General features: G+C 45.0%; 1 protein-coding gene across 1 annotated transcript; it reads right to left on the minus strand.

The window, feature by feature from the left end:
• Window positions 1-12,504: 12,504 nt before the first annotated feature.
• On the minus strand, window positions 12,505-17,745 carry LOC118511253 (sodium- and chloride-dependent GABA transporter 1-like). Its single transcript, XM_036054103.1, has 7 exons — window positions 14,495-17,745; window positions 14,313-14,414; window positions 14,053-14,236; window positions 13,714-13,981; window positions 13,542-13,645; window positions 13,086-13,455; window positions 12,505-13,011 (listed from the first exon to the last, which is right to left on the minus strand). The coding sequence occupies exons 1-7, from the start codon at window positions 15,075-15,077 to the stop codon at window positions 12,793-12,795; spliced, it is 1,830 nt and encodes a 609-aa protein (XP_035909996.1). The 5' UTR covers window positions 15,078-17,745; the 3' UTR covers window positions 12,505-12,792.
• Window positions 17,746-18,024: the final 279 nt, after the last annotated feature.

Below are 18,024 nucleotides of genomic sequence, written 5' to 3' on the forward strand. Positions count from 1 at the left end.
ACAACAGGTCAATTTAAGTTAGTTTTTCAATTGAACTATTTTGAGTATTGAGTATTTAGTTTAATCATCTAATATTCTTTATTACCTCTCTGATTTTTAATTGACAAGACCATTCTGGGAAAAAAGCCGCAACTAGAGATCGATGCTCCTTGTAAGCTGCTACTCTACTGATTTAGATCACTCAGCACTAAATAATTCTAGTTACTGGTAGCCAACAATTGATGCTGCTTCAATTACCAACTACCGAATTTATTATAGCAATTCCTATAATCTAACCTACTTCCTGGAACGCCACAGTCACCGTTGATTAAATCAAATCAATTCAAAGCCCCTCCACGAACAACCCCCAGCCAACCAATCTCACCGCAGTATCACTTGCTCTAAAGTTGCAAATAAAACCTCATTTCCGGTGGTAAAAAGTTAAAAGAAAAACCTCCAAACCCCCCCGAAACAAACACCATCAATTCTCACCGGCAGATAGGAGACGATCTGATATCGGGGCAAACAAATCAAAACGCAATCACCACCCGATAATATCTCAATTTATTTTTCGGGCTTATTGTTTCCAAACAACGCGAAACAAAACGCACCACCACTTGACCACCTGTACGTACGTGAACGTGTGTCTGTGCGATTGCGTGCAGGCAATTGAACGGAAGCGAGGAACCGATTGATCCGGACGCGCGCCCTTTTCATGCACACATGCTGCGCCGGATTTGGAGTAAAACTTCCACTTCAATAGCATCGGAAGCTGCCACCGTGTGGAGTGCATGTTTAAGCCGTGCCGTGATACCGCGTGTTGGCTTCAGGAAAATGCATGCCCAACTAAGTGTGGGCACAAATATTCACAGCCGATGGAAGCACCGTTGGGTTTGATGAATTACTTTACAAAACCCGAACCCGTCCCTAAGGTGGACTGGTGCGAGTGCATAGGCTCATCATCGGGCGAAAAGAGTCACATTTCGAGTGCCATTCGCAGCCCACTCTCACTCTCGAGTGGGCACAAGGATTCGACGGGTTTTGCCGATGCCGACGCAAGCCCCCAAGTTTTTGGTGCCGAGCCAAATGTTAAATCGATCGATGAAAATCCATGCTGCTCGGGAACTCCTGCCGTGATGGGCTGATGGATGGATAGATAGATAGATGGATGGATGGATGGATGGATGGCTCGTGTGATTTGATGCCTTCACGTCTAGACTTAATTGTGGATTGATTGAAATTGAATGGTTTCAAATGATGCTGAACGATCAAACTGCCAGCCGTTAGTTAGGCGACTGGGCCGAAAAATGTTGGCTGGTCGCCGTTTTGCGGTTTTGGGACAAGGCGGAATTGTTTTTGATTTTTTTCCGCTAGGAACTCAGTGACTTCCTACTTTTTTTTCTTACGCTCTTAGGCCAACACTCAAATCGGTGCTAGCTTAAAGTGTGTGTGTGTCACGATTTATTTTTCGCCATTGTTTTAAGGGAAGGTCCTTTCACACGTTTGGTGATCGGGAAGTGATCAACCAAAACGGGACTGGTAAGCGTTGGAATGCGTGTTATGAACTACCCCAAGCGGTTTAGGGAGGGCTGATAGAACGTTATCATGGTTGGATCCCAGGAGTTTAACACAGTTTCTAGGACATTCCTTCTCGTTACTGGTAAGTTGGACGAAGCTTGGTAATTTTTTACAGCCTCGTGAAAAAATAAGAAAACATTTGTCCATTTGCGTATTTTAATAACTTTTCATACAATTAAGGGTCTATTCGGTGGCGCAAAAACCTCGAAAGGGCTCGAGGCCAGTCATTTCAGGCCAGACTTTATTTGACCCGTAGCAGCAAGGCAGTCAAATCCTGTGTACGGGGAGGTGGTCAAAATAAGATTTGAACCCCAGTCCTGCCGTGTGAAGATCGGTGCCGCTGTCGCCCCGGCTTCCGGACCCCCTTAAAGGACTATAAAAGTGCTCAAATGTAAGCTTGACTAGCAATTGTTCTATCTTAGGGACACCAAACTGGGAATTGTTTACTCCAATATGGATCTGCCAAGGTTCATGTAAGCTGAGTTTGAACTTTTCTTCCTGGATATTTGAATTTGGCATTTTTTTACTCTTCACTAAAGTTCTATATTATGAATAAGCGCACAAACTTTTCTTTTTTCGTAATTTTTATGCTAATTGGCTAAGCATAATGTCTAACCACTTGCTTAAAACCTACTCAAAAGTCCTATCGTTACAGGGAGTTCTACGAGCAACATTATTACTATCACATGCCAGTAGCTCAAGCACGTTAAACTAACCTTTTGGGTACGTAAAGTTTATCCAGTGTAAGTTATTCTTACACTTTCCCATATCCTTTTGATTTCTTCCCCAGATTTTATGACAGTTTTTCATAGATATTTGGCTCAGTTCCAACAGTTTTTTACCGTTTTTTTTTGGCACGAAAAAGTATGTTTTATTTATAATTTTTAAAAACAATTTTGTAATTATGTACATTTTTTTTCAATATTTTCAATATTCCATTCCAAACCTAGGGTCATAAACCCACAGAAAAGGGTGAAAAAACTTCGGGATACCCTGATAGGAAAAAATATTCTAATTGATCAATGTCACGTCCTCTAGCAAGAAGCTCTTAACAGTAAGTAAATCGCATAAAAATAAATCGCGCACATCCTTGAAGTACTATCTGACCGCTATTTTCACTACCAACTAAAAGCACCACGAACTAGCCCAAAGTACTGAACCAATTGCTTGGCATCAATTTGTCTTGAAATTGAGCTGGCGATATAAGCTCACTACTACATTCTTACACAGGCGCTCCGGTAGTAAATGCGACAACGGCACAGGTCTTCACACGGCACGGCCCGGGGTTCATCTCTCATCTGGGCCAATTGAAGCCATAATGAGCACCGACTATCCAACTATGTGGTATCAATAAGTCTAAGAAGCCAGAAATGGCAGGCATGAAGAAAGAAAGAAGAGTCTGAAGGTCTTCAGGACAGATAGATAATGTCAGGCAAGTAAACAGATAAGCAAAAATAGGAAAATTGAGGAGGTTTTCTATAAATTCTTCCGTGATTTCTTTCGTATTTTGCAGCCTTATATTTTTCCGATTTTGAACTCAATTCCTAGTCCTACTTTTTTGCTAACTCAATTTGGCTTTTATTTACCATTATTTTTTTAAATAATTCAGATTTTCTATTTGTGTTAGGTCTCTCTAAGGCGGTCCGGTGGCCGAGGCGACAGCAGCGCCGGTCTTCACACGGCAGTGCCGGGGTTCAAATCCCATCCATCAGTCACAGGAAGCCAGAAATGGCAGGCCGAGACCTCTCGAGGTTGTAGTGCCAAAGAAGAAGAAGAAGTTAGGTCTCTCGGTCAACTTTAAACTAAATTCAGGTGTCTTGTATTTAAAGTTCGTTTTTATCAGCTTTCCCTAATTTAATTCAAAATAAATCTCATTTCAACGACTAAGTCTATACAATAACCTATCTATGCACAGTAAGCTGTTCGAGATGTTGTCTAGCAATGGAAAATGTGAAGGTTTTCAATGTTTGTTGACATAAATATAACCTGTAACCACCCTAGCTAACCTTAACTAATACAAAACTAATAACAAACTAATGCTCATTATCGTCTATACACATAACTTTTTAATTCCATAATAGTTGAAACTCCAAATCTAACAAGATTTTCTAACGGCAACGTTCCTGGACAGCTGTTGAAATCTGTAGGCCGATTCCGTTGCACTCCATTTACAATCATTTTAAGTACCTTATGTCCTGATATCAAAGTCCTTTTTCCATACTCTCTATTTTCAAATTTCTATGTTTTAAATTAATACAGTATGTTATTTTACTACCAAAATTTACTTCAAATTTATAGTCTTAACAAACGACAAATAGATGAACCCTTCCAGAGACCTTTATGGTGCAGAAAATTAAAGTATTTCACACAGCAATAAACCTTTTGCCGTTTATTATGAACCGAAGCGCGTTACGACTCACCCATTCGATCATGTACCTTCCCTGGAAGCGCCTGGCATTTTCCACCTGGTGTTCCAGTTCAACCTAACCTACCCGATAATCTGGGCCACCGAGTTTTGCTTTGTGTTAGTCACATGTTCACACATAAAACTACCCTACCACCCCGAAAACAGGCGAGTATCCTTCCACAACATCGGTGTCACTAGCAGACGAAAAACGAGGGTTCGCCGGAGCATTCGCCTTCTCGCTGTCGATGCCGTTGATCGGGGGGCAGGTTGTGAGCAAGTGCATTTCCTCCAAGCTCACCTCACTGGCATCCACTTCTAAAGGATCTTCTGGTCGTTTATCAAAAGCATATAGTTTTATGTTCGAACAGGAAAAATAAATGGAAATTTATGACATTTGCTAACCGACTCAACAACACCACCACCACGCGCGACGAGCGACAAGCGCGACGACCAGAGATCTGGTTGAACACCCTATTGGCATTTACACCGGAACAGGCAGCGGTGGTGACCTACAGAGACCGCTTACAGAGAGAATGCAGCAACGCACAGTGAGCACCGTAGAACAAATATCTGGATAAAGTTATGTTTGTGTCTTTTTGTACCAAATGTGGAATTTGAGGCAATGTGTTTCTGTACCTTCCCACGAGATGACCCTGGTATTTCTGATTCTTATGGGCATTGTTGAACGAATTTTGTAAAGTGTTGTACAAACGTGCGTTTGTTTTAATTTGTATCGTTTTTAATAAACAAATTGACACATTTTAATAATCATAGTAGTTCCTACAGTCACTCAAAGCTTCCATTTATTTATTTATTTATTTATTTATTATTACGGTCAGACGCCGTACTGTCCACTCTAAGCTTCCAGCAATGATTTTTTTTATTACAAATGACATATAATAGCAGAGCTCATTCGGGCTAAAGTGCCCTGTCACGTTTTGCAGAAGGAGCTATCGTCGAACTATCGTGAATGGTATTCGTTTTGTAATCTAGTTTTAAGCAATAAGGCAAGGCCGTCCTACATTCAATTCAATTAAATGTACTTTCAACGATTAACTTGCGTTAGCAATATTAGATTAGGCTTTATATTCTTTAAAAAAACTTTATCAATCGTAGTAAGGACTGAGAATACAACTACGTGGTATTAGTAAGTCTAGTATGGCTAAAATCACAGACATGCCCTAAAAGGTCGTTAGGTCAGAGTAGAAGAAGATGTTTTTCTGAGTATAAACATGGTTAGATAAACATGATTTTACTACAACTGGATCAAGATGATAGAGACACTGGTCCTTCGATGGGAAGCCCGGGGATCAAATCCCATTCAGACCGTTCCTCTGTAGTGAGCCATTAAATGGCCTGTATGGCTTGACTACACAGGTCATTAAGCCTAGAAGAAGAAGAAGAAGAAGAAGACGAAAAGTATTCGATATTCGAATCGGAAGAATGTATAGCTTTCCCGAATATATCTGTAATATAACTCGCTCTAGACAGTTTGAAAGCATTTTCTGTTTTGGTCCCGCAACTGAAGCAAACCAAAAGGCTCATCACCTTAAAAACAATGAATATTTAGGATAGAGTGTTATAGTTTCTTACTTGTCAATATGATTGTTATAGTCAAAAATAAATTTTCCTTCCGAAAAGGTAAAAAAAATATCAGCAAAAATATCTAAGCTACTAAATAAGTAGGAGCTTTTTTAAGGATTAACTTAAAGGTCTTTTATTTGTTTCTTTTTTGAACATTTTCAACTTTGGAAAATCGTAGAGAGGAATGCTTCAACAGTAGGAAATCAGGATTCTGGTTTTCTCTTAGTTTGAACCAAAAGATTGAGTAAAAAATTCGAATTTGATATAAACTTTAAGTTGATTTTTTTACCTTTCACCCGGCAAAATGCCCACCGTGCAACGCAGTGCAACAACACCAAAAAGTGTTTCGAAGCGACTGGGTGGATTTTATGGAGCTGCCAGGCGGTTTTACGGGGTAGCATTTTTAAATGTGTCGTGTTTGGCACGGAACAAACCAAAAAATCCGGCCAGTACATCGGTTTAGAAAGAGAGCGTACCTAGATTCCGTTGGATGAACTTTTCCCGCATGCACTCCTGTTTCCAGCACTCCTGTGTGTCATGTCCGTTTTCCCCGCGAGTGCCCGCAGCTTTCGCTGAGTTATGTGAGAGGTCACACGAATGGCGTATTTAAAACAATTTCACCGGTGCCAAACGGCCGATTAAGCTCCTGTCGAGTGTTGATGAAGTTTATGGATTTAAATATCAGCCTTCCAACTGCACCGCAGGTGGTGAGTTTTCGTCACGCCGAGGAAAACAGCAGTGCAGCAGATGTTAGGTGTGGTTTATGTGCAGCTCAAAGCTGAACAGCCCGACGAGATGCGAACATTTCATATGCATATTAAACCTGAATGATTAGTTTTATATTAAAACAATTTCGTTAGTGGTGGAGAATTTTAAACTTAAAAATTTATTAAAAGCTCCATCCAACATCCAAAGGCATCCAAAGGCGAACACCAAACAGAGACATAATCGTAAGTTGTCGGCACTAATTTGATCATAGTGCATTACATTTCTTCAAGACAGACTTCCGCTCGCACTAATGACGCCGGGGCAAACATTTTTTGGGCCCCCAAACACCCCGTCATCATCCTCATCATCCTCATCATCATCACAAACATGTTGCGAACCTTGACGGGGAAGTCAAGCAAATGTCGCCACGTCAAAATGATCCCCTACAGACGATAAGAATGTGCTTGCCCTGGGTTCCACTCCCTTGGGGTTCCTTTCTCTCCTGCCTTTACGCCAGACGTCAACGACGACGACGATGGCTCACTTGATGGGACCAGCCACCGAGATTTGCCCCCTAGGAATAGATGGCGGTGATGATGATGATGTCGTCGAGAACGATTCCGTCATGGTACGACGCGCCCGAAAGGGCTTTCCACGGGCGAAAGACACACAAAGTGCATACCCACCGTTGCACCAGGGACACCAGAGGACCACAAGGACGTTCAACCGGAAAGATGTACCGAAGAAGACGTATCCGTTCGTCGACGAGACGACACGTTGCAACCGTTGCACACACACAAAGACAGGACAGAAAAAAGCTCCCAAACTCAAACCCAACCACCCGCGAAAGATTCGGCATCGTGCCAGTGGTGAAGTTATCGCTTCTCGTTAGCCGGAACTGGGATGAAAAATTTAATTAGTGCAGCCACATATCTTAGGCAGAGCCTTTTTGCGCAAACGGGGGTTTTTCTCGCGCACCAGGGTCAACCATGGCCACGGTTAATCGGTTTAGCAAACCACCTTCGCGTTAGAAGAGTGGTGAGTGCTCGGGCAAGGACATGAGTAACGTGTGATAAGACTGCATGTCGGGACGGGAGTAGCAATGGCAGCACCAGGAGTTACGTGGGTAATAATTTACCTGCTTTATGATGCGATTCCCTTTTAAAACGATTCCCTGTAATAGGGTTGAACGCAGGGAGCGAGATAAAAGTGAGGCTTTTCCAGGTTTGGCAAAAATTTCAAGAACGAAAAAAAAGGATGTAAATTCGGACGTTATTAAAGCCTAGGGATGAATGTCTTTCGCCGAAATGTTTTCAGGCTCTATTTATGGTGTAAATTTAAACTACATTCCTGTGCTGCGAGAAACGTAAAGGCTTTATTGAATTTTTCCTACTTCAACGATGTCATCAATTGGGAGAACTTCAGTGTGCAGTAGAACTCTTCAAAACGATCGATTATTCCAACATTATATTTACTTGGAATCTTTTGCTGTGAATAGTGGGCAGTCCTGGTAAATTATTGCGATAAAATTTACGTGTGTAGCTGTCACTGATATAGCATTAAATATAATTTAATTTCAATACTACGTTCCAGGAACATTCTGCAAAAATATTGCCTCCGTATCGCAAACTTACAGGGGTTTTGATAAGGTTGATAAGGCAATAGCATCCATTTTTATGGCAGGCTTTTTAGATGAAATGGGAAAACAAAGCTAGTTGATATGGAAATGGCTTCATAGGACAGGGATATCAAATACCTTTGATTGTAATGTCCTCAGGTGATATTGTCATAGCAGCCGTTGATATTGTACACGTTCTTTCAGCACTCCGGTAAGTGCATGCAAAATCAACGACTGCTATGACAATATCATCTGAGGATATCACAATAAAAGCTATTTGATTTCCCTATCATCTAAAGCTTCTCCATATCACCTTGCTTTATTCCAGGTATTACACCGTTTTAGAATTTGCAGATTGATTGGGTAAGGTCCTCCGACAGATGTTAGCCTAAAAAATCCTTCGTTTTCATGGCCTAAAGACCTGCCAGGCCATCACTTAAACCCTGCAAGCTTCACAATGATAAAGCTACTCGACGATAAAGGCTTGGATTTTCTCAGCAATTGCTCTTCCATATTACGGTCGGCCATTACAAAAACAAAAGATTTTTTATTTATTACATTTTTCTATTACTTCAAAAATGTAAAAATGAGGCAAAAGAGAGTAAATAAAAATGATATTCAAATGATATTCAATGATATGAGTGTGACAAACTCTTGTTGCGGACCGGTGGTAGAGGCGACAACGGCGCCGGTTTTCATATGGCAAGACCGGGGTTTAAATCCCATCCGGACCGTTTCCTCATTTGATCATTAAGTCTAGTAAGCCAGAAAAGGAAGGCATGACCTAAGAGAGTGTTAGACCAAGAAAAGAGAGTAGTGCGACAAACCCATAAGGTCTGAGTCTCACGGAAAGTAAATAGGGCTTTCTTAACTGTGGTGGAAACCTTCTCGGCATTAACTTGCGTAGCAAAGAGACCATCCATACCGTTTACCGATTAAAACCTGCCCGAAACCTTCATCACTACTCCAAGATCACTAACAAGAGTATGGTTTTGGAAGTAATGGTATATGATAGAAATATATATCTTACAGACACGTATCAGCACCGTAATGTGACAAAAAAGCTTTACGGATCCTATACACTTCAAAAGTCCTGTATTGTTATCCTAGAGACTGCAAACATAGTATTATCACCGTCCTCAACCTGTTGAATTTCGTAAAATCTTTGCCTCTGGTTAACAGCTGCTTCCTAATTCCGAACGCCTACAGATCTTTGGGATTGAATCGATGGAATCTTATCGAATCCAGGCTCAAGCGGCATTCATTGTGTCTATCTTGGAGACAAAACAAAAATGTCTGATTTCAAGAGTTTTGGGCGAGCGCAGAGGTCCTTCACTAGGTTCGTTGTGCTCAAGCTTACTGGTGGTTCTATCTCTGATTTGCCTCATTATGAGTCGAGATGCGGGCTGCTAGGTTTGTGCGCTTTGGAAGACCACCGCTCTTTTACCCAATCCTACTTCTTCGCATCTCCAAAACTTCACCTATCTGGGTGAAGTCAGCACCGACAACAACATTGATGTTGAGTTACGCGCAAGGGTGCTGGATGCCAACCGGTCATACTACAGCCTGAGGAAACTTCTCCACTTCTAAATACCTGTCGCGACGGACGAAGCTGGGACTGTACAGAACATTTATAGTCCCAGTACTCACATACGCCTCTGAGACATGGACTCTGTCCAAAACTGACGAAGCCCTCTTAGCCGCGTTCGAGAGGAAGATGCTCAAGGACAATGGAGGAGCCGCTACAACGACGAGCTCTACGAGCTGTATGATGATCTCACTATCGTACAGCGCATTAGATTCGCCAGGCTCCGGTGGGCTGGTCACGTCATGAGAATGACACCGGACGAGCCAGCCCGTAAAGTCCCTTTAGGCCATCCACACGGACAGATGAGCCATGGTGGGCCTAAATTGAGGTGGAGTGATGGCGTTGATGCGTCCGCCACATCGGCCGGGATAACGGATTGGCAGACGACGGCGCTAAACCGTGAGCGGTATCGAGGATTGTTGCAGCAGGCCAAAACCGCAAAGCGGTTGTAGCGCCTGATAAGTAAGTAAGTAAACCCAAAAATTTTGGAGCTCATGATATTACGTCCATCCAAAAAGTCATTATCAAAAAAACTATAAATTTAAAAATGAAATAAAATTATATTTTAGGAGGAAATTATACAGCGTTCTAAATATATACTTTTCCAATGGTTCCTTTACCTTCTTCGTAAGTGATCTTCTTTTGAATGGCCTAACGACTCTTTTAGTCATGCCTGCCAATTCTGCATTACTAGACTTTATACGATATCTCATGTGAATTTCATTTTTTTTTGGTTTCTAAGATTTATTTATTCTTTAAAATTCATTAATAGCAATGGTAAACAGTTTATTCAACACATAATTTTCTTCTGAAATTTCAGACAGCCAATTATGATATTTTCCATATAAAAATCACTAAAAATACTAAAGAAAAATCTGGCCCGTCGAATACCCATTGTGCAGTGTAAGTGTGCTAGTATTCCGTTCCATTACACAGCTTCAAACAACGGCTCCGCACGACAGCCTGCAGCTTCGAATCATTCCGAGTTACCGATTTGTCATCACGAGCTTTTCCACGGGTTGTGATCGTTTGCATTGTGCTTGTATATGCTTAACATTTCTTTCACCCACTTTCCACGGAAACCCTCCCACCCATCCCCCGGATGCCGGACCCGGTAGCTTCCCTAGTAACGTGCCAATGGCCTCGGGCACTAGAAACCGATGAGCCTGGCGTCCATGATTCCGAGTCTGAGTGGAAATTCTCTACCGGACGAGCGAACGTGTGTGTGGTGGAATGAATTTTAATTGAAATTTACGATTAACCCTACTGAAACCGATTGTTGGTCATTTACGTAACGGGAGTGTTTGCGGTGTGGTTTTTCCCCCATCGACCGATCATTTCCATCATTAGCTTTGACCCGGGTTGAGTAAGTTTGTGTGCGTTTCTATGCGTGGCCGATGGTGAAGATAAAGCATCGGAGAAAACATGGAACGACATCGACTTCTGCCGTCAGCTCTTGCCCGGGGGGACATTCCACGCTATAACCACGCCACCACGCCGACGGAATAGCCAACCGCCACTCGAAACACTGTCACACTGGAACTTCTTATGCTAACATCTGTTTTTGCTTTTACAAAGGGTGGCCCAGGAGCCCACCGGGCCGGGAAAAGTCACTTGGGCAAAATTCGCACAAGCAAAGCAAATGGTCCCGAGCGAGCCTTCCACCGTAAAACCGCAGCTATTTTGCACTCGATCTTAGCCGGCCATCCTTTCATCGATCCTGCTTTCATCATGCATGCGAAGAACATGAGGAGACCGTTGTGTTGGAGGGTGCGCATGAAGGAGGAGCATATAAGCATGAAGTAAACTAACTGACCGGTCGGTTGGTCGGTCGAACTGGAAGCATCATCATCGTAAGAAAATGGAACAACGGGCGCCGTTCGAGCGAGTGAGGCTGAACGCTTTATGCTAATACGCATACGCAACACTTGACAGCTAATAAGACAAATCGATAAGCTACGCCACAGACGGACCGTGAACGGTCCGGAGACTGCATTCTGCACGCCGAATGAATTGTTGTTTGTGGTCAAGCGGGGAAATTATTTACTCTTGCCCGGGCGTTCCGTGGCCCTCCGATGTCCATTACACGATGAGCAAATTCTTACTCGCCCCCAACTTGCAACTCATGCCCTTTCATGGGAGACTGATAAGTTCCTCGCCATGTTGCGATGATTGGGAAACTGGTTTACATGGAGCTGGAACTGGAAACCCACCTAAGCTTCTTCGGATGGCCTGTTTTTGGCTCTCGAAAGTGACTCACTTTCATATGCGGTTGTACCACAAAACTATCGTTTCGTCATTTACGCTGCACCACATCATCAATCAACTGACTGGACGTACCCGCACCCAACCCACCTGGGAGGCCGATGAGGAAAATTACGACCGATCGATTTCACTCATAACGCATTTCCACCAACCGAAAGACACCGAATGCTTGGCACCGTTCCGATCGAGAGAAGCTCGAGCTCTATTGATTTGTTTGTGTGATCGATGGATGGCGACGGTGCGGAGACTCCATGCTCCATGCCCCATTCGGGCTTCAGAAGCCTTCATTCAATCTCGTCAAGATGACGTTCCGTTTCGTTCCGAGTCACCGAGCCCCACCTGCATGGGTTCGATGACGGACATTGAAAAACGGAGCGGCTCTTGAAGATAAGCAATGAAACACAATAGTGTGCCCAGCACACACACAGATTTCACAGGGGAATGTTGGGAGGATTGGTTTGGGCCGGTAAGGACATAACCGTCGGTACGTTCGCACATCGTAAAACGAGATTCAATAGTGGTGCTTTTGTAGAGAGTTATTATGCTGGGTTCGATTGATGTTTGCTGGCACCAAACCAGGGATGCAGTTTCTGAAGATGTCCATGCGTGAGGGTCGATTTTCGGAGCGACAGTCTTCATTGGATAAGACCGATAAAGAGGAAGCCAGTTCCTTTTAAGCGGCTCTTTGTTTGTAAGGAGGGCCCCTTTGAAGCGGAAGTAAAGGGAATTTCGGAATGTTTGTGCGTGTGTGTGAGTTGCATGTTTAAAACAGTTGGATAAATAATCGTTATAAGAATTTATTTGCAACTAAGTATTTTCACATCACATGGGTTCAAAATAAAGCTCCAGCAATATTTTTAAGGCCTCCGTTCTCCAGTGCTCCAACAGCAGTCTGTGAAAGAATGTTAGTAATTCCTTTACCCCATTTTAAGTCCCAATCCCTTATAAATATAATTTACCTTCCAAGGCGTTGAGTTGACGGGATAGACACCTGTAAATTCTCATTCACTCGTTCCTCATTCACACACTCACAGTAAGGCGTCACATCGAACAGTTAATACCTTGCTACCGAATACTTACGACACAGATGGCAGGAGTAGTGATGACCCAGCAGAACTTCCACCACGACAGCGGATAGTAGCCGATCATGTCCTTGATGCCGTCGTAGAAGCGGTCCACACCGTAGGCCCACGAGATCGACACGCACTCGAAGAACATCAGGAACAGCAGACAGAAGCCACTCACCGCGTACGAGTCAAGAATTTGGAACACATACATACCGCCCTGGGGGAAATCGAAGGACAGACCACCATGATATCAATCTCTCCACTATTGCTGGACCAATTTCTATTGCGTACCTCCGTAATACACGTCAGTCCAACCAGATAGCTGATCATACACACGATGGCGATGAAAATTTCCTTGCGCTTGCGCAGCAGATGGGGCCACTCGTCAATCACCGCCGTAATGAAGCCCTCCATCGTGCAGAACTGCGAGTCGAGACCGATCAGCAGCAGCATGAAGAAGAACAGACACGACCAGAGCGGTGCGCCCGGCAGCTGTAGGACGGCCGATGGGTAAGCCAAGAACGCTAGACCTGGCCCGGACGCGGCCACTTCGGCCACTGGACGCTGCTGCTCGTGTGCCATAAAGCCGACGACGGAGAAGATCACGAACCCGGCAAACATACTGGTACTCGAGTTGACGGTACACACAATCAGGGCATCTCTGTCGAGGGATGGCGAGCGAACAATGGAATCGATTAAAACATGCGGGACCAAACATGGGCTGCTTATTGAGTTGCATAGACGTACTTGTACACATTGTTGTTGAATTTGTTGTAACTGCCGAGAGCGACCAGCGTTCCGAGACCGAGACCGTACGAGAAGAAGATCTGTGTGACTGCATCAATCCACACCTGGGAGGGAGGAATGTAAGGGGGTTTGCTAGAATTCTCCCAAACTCTTCCCATCCGCAGTTACATACCTCCGATTCGGCTAGCTTCGATAGGTTGGGACTGACGTAGAACTTGATGCCTTCGAATGCACCGGGAAGCGTGATGCCACGGATCAGCAGGATGGTTAGCAGGAAGTACGGAAACAGGGCAGTAAAGTACACGACCTTGCCAGTCCACTTGACACCCTTCCAGATGCAGAAGTAGCACAGGATCCACACCAGCAGCAGCGTTCCGGCGAGTTCCCAGCGGATCGATCCGACCTGATCAATGCCGCTCGAGATCATCAGCGTTCGGCGTCTTCAAAGTTGCAAAAGCGTTCATCAGTAACTTGAAGCATTGATTTCGGACAACAACAGGCGACCACTTACTCCCAGAACTCCTTAACCGGATCGGCCAGATCGCTCATGGACACATTGTTGGAGTTTAGCGAGCAAATCTTGGTGAGCGTACCGTTCACGCCGAGCGTTTCCCAACACAGCAGGTCCTTGCGATCGTACGGATTGACGCAGTTGATCGAGTTCCACGCATTGTCACACGTTCGCCAAGGTACATCTGGTGGGATTGATCGTTACGCACGTGAGACGGTGATGGTTCAGACAACGAACAAAACTTCCCAACAAGCACATACCTGCACGCAACGACATGAAGAAGTAGAATATGGCCCACGCTAGGATGACGATGTAGTACACGTTCATCCAGCAGGACATCACTGCCGCTGCATATCCAATACCTGCGGGTAGATTCAAGCCAATAAAAAGCAAATTACTTGCGCTGTTCAAATTTAAAGACAAAGCAACATCGGTACGCTACCTTTAAAGATGGGCGCTATCTTGAATACGCCCAGCCCACCGATCGTCAACATCTGTCCGAGTGCCAGCTCCATGAAGAACATCGGTATGCCGGCAAGGAACAGTGTGACAAAGTACGGTATCAAAAACGCACCACCCCCATTTTTGTAGCACAGGTACGGGAAGCGCCACACGTTGCCCAACCCGATCGCCAAACCGACGACCGACAGGATAAAGTCCAGCTTCGACCCCCAGGAACCACGCTCCGGGAGGTCTTTGTCCACCTTCGACACCGGCTTTGTGCTTTGCGACATGGCGACGACGGCCTTCTGTGGTTGCTGGTGCTTTGCTGGTGAGTCCTCGGCTGACTCCTTACCGATGGCGACTAGCTCGACGGATCCTGCCGATGGCGCACTCGTTACCTCGATACGTACACCGACCGTTCCCGTCTCTAGGTGGTGTTGCTCCTGTTGTTCCTCCTGTTCCTCCTGTGGCTCTTGCTGGTGCTGTTGCTCCTGCTCCTGCTCCTGCTGCTGCTGCTGCTCGTTCAGACCGTCCAGTGTGTTATCCAAACATTCAACCGTCGCGGCGGTGCCCTCTGTCATAATATTGATGGAATTGCTCGCTGCTGCGACGACTGCGCCGGTCGTCGTTGGTTTGGACCGGGTGTCAGTGAAAGGAAAAGGAAGAAGCCGGTACCTTTGTACGAGTGAAGTAGTGGTGGAAGGTTACAAGAAAACGCTAAATTAGTGAGGTGTAAAATTTAAAAGGACATTCTGCGGTAATCGAAAGAGAAGCATTTAGTTAAATTGTGGTCCGCTCTGGATGTGATGGGTGTTGTTCGTGTTCTTTGGAAATGGAGGGACGCATGGCGATCTGTGAAATAGGATGAGATAAAAAGAAGCTAAAGAGAGAGAGAAAACAAAGGAACTTATTTTTGTTAAATAGAATACACTGCCAAACAATTGTCCTCCTACTCCTCTTCATCAATCTCACCCAGCGCTCGGACATGCAGCAAGCTGACCATCAACTGTCATTAGTGTGAGGTCTCTCCCGTCCCGGGTATGATGGACGGTTTGATCGGGCAACAAACTTTGAAACGCTTTCTGCTGCTCCAGAGCTATTCAAACCTCGGGCTCGTTCTATCAATCAGTCTCGTTACTCTTTTCACCGCCCAGCAGAGCACAGGGATGAGGGCGAGTGTCTTTTGCGCTTCCTTAAATTCCGAGCGACGCCACACTCACACGCTGGAACCTATCGTTGCAGCAGCGCTCAAATGAAGATGATAAAGCTCCATCCGTCCGACGGTCCGTTCGTTCGTTAACTGGTGTCACACATGTCCCGGTCCTCTGGATGTGTCCTTTGCTTTGGGCTGTCAGTCGGTGTGACACATACGACGAGATGTCTCTCGATTGATGAAATCGTTTGCCACCAGCTGTCGATGACAGTCAGTGCTGCACATAAATCATATTCATCCCACATATCACCACCGCGTTTCGAGCAGGACCACCGTCTTTAATCATTTGCCGAAAGGATTCAACCGGGTGGCAGAGCTGCCGGGTGGATGTTGATGGTTGGTGATGGACCCCCTTCCAACCCAAAGCTTGGGTGCGAACAACCGGGTGCCCGTCCGTATGTCCACCACGTGGTGTCGACGGGCAACGGGAGGGAAAAACAATCAGCGTAGATTTTCCCTTTAATTTCCTCGGGGAAATTTGCACGCTTTCGCAGGCGCACACACACCGAAGGCGATCCCTGGGATAGGCGAAGGCATGCAAGATTCATTTCATCGACGTTCGGTCGTTCGTTCGTGGAGCGTACGTGTTCCGATCTTCGAGTGCCCCACCAACGCCGGCCAGCAAATCCCACGTCCATCGAAATCCAGCCATCAGCCATCATTATAATTTACGGCATGTACTCTTTTGGCTCGTGATTGAGCCGAGGAAACACAGCAACGGCTTGCTTTCCGTTTCGGGGTTGTGTTGTTTGTGGAATACAAAGTTTCTGATTTACTTGGTGTAACTTTAACCTGCTGCTTTGCTTTTTAAATAGTTCAGAATATATTTAACACCCAAGGTTTTGTATGCGAGCCGGGTAAAGGTAGAGTTTTGTTGGCATCCTCCTAACGCACTTTAATCTACCCGGTGAACCAGAAAAACTGTGAGTTTTCCCTTGCCTTTCCCCCCCATTTTCAAACCAGAGCGAGTCATTATTGGATGCTTTGCGAAACGTGGTGGTCGCCCAGCACTGATTGAGAGATGCGAATGCACCACGGTCCGAACAACGAGAAAGCTCAACTGTAGCAGTAATCTACCGAGCTACGCGACGGAAGAAAATAAAGTAAAACGAGTGTAAAAGCCGAACAGTGCCGGGTGGTCCGAGTCATTGAAACGAAAAACAATGCAGCAGGATAAAACCACAATCAGCGCAACAAACAGGCGAATGAATAAATAGAGTTTCGGAATGAGCATACAAAACCGCCGAAAGAAAATATCGTATCGCTCGTTCTCTCGCGCGTTTTCCATTGGAATAGTTTTTTCCACCCCATCCACCCGGTCTTCCCGGTGCCCGGAAACCGAAACCCCAACCGCCGGCTGTGTGCGCGCGCCGTGAAATGCGAATAATCATGATAATAATCAGAAAATTCGCAACACTACCCGGATTTATGCAGAGATTTGTGCGGACGTGCCGTCGCCCTGGTTCCTATCGTTCTGGTGCGCACGTTTCGAAGGAAACGGCACCGGAAGGGCCGTGATTTATCAATGCTCCAGGATCCGGGGGTGGATGATGTTGAGAGGGGGGGGGACGCATGATGGCACCACCTCCACCCGGCCCCTATATTTCCCTTGCTCGTGACCAACGCGCGTGGAAAAGCAACACGAAAAAAAAACGATAAAAAATATGAACGAATTGGAATTCCGTGGAAAAACTCGTCCGGCATGCTCGTCGGTGCGCGGAGTGCTTGAATGCTTGACTCGTTGCACTTTTGCACCGGAGGGTTTTTTTTTCCCCTTGTGCACATTACATCTCGGGAAATGAACGCCGTGCATGATGAGGCACAAAATTGCATTCTGAAGAACGTTGTCAGTCAACAGGTTGCGAACAGGAGAATACCAAAAAAGAAAAAAAAATGGCGGCTGCATTTCGGGCTTCTTTTCATTCCTGTGGACGTGAACCATACTTTACCCCGTCTTACTTACTACCACGAACACAAACCCGTTCGCTTGTCACCAACTGCTCTCGGGGCAAGGAATCGTCCTGAAACAACGAAAAAAAAAAGAGAGACAAAAGGCCTCACAATGAAAATATCGGAAATTAAAAACTTATCCCCTGTAGGGGGGGGGGAGGATTTTCCGCGCTTTTGTTTGTTTGTTTGTCTTCTTCATTACAGTGGGTTGGGTTTTAAACAGTTGGTTTCACTTTACCGCAAAGTCCTGTTACATTCTTTCGCAACAATCTTTTTTCCGTCTCTCTCTCTCTCTCTCTCTATCTATCTCTCCGGTGCCAACGAGCTGAAATGGAAAACCACCATCGACTTTACATTTTGTCAGA

The sequence above is a fragment of the Anopheles stephensi genome, chromosome 3, assembly GCF_013141755.1.
Source record: "Anopheles stephensi strain Indian chromosome 3, UCI_ANSTEP_V1.0, whole genome shotgun sequence".
Classification (NCBI taxonomy): domain Eukaryota; kingdom Metazoa; phylum Arthropoda; class Insecta; order Diptera; family Culicidae; genus Anopheles; species Anopheles stephensi.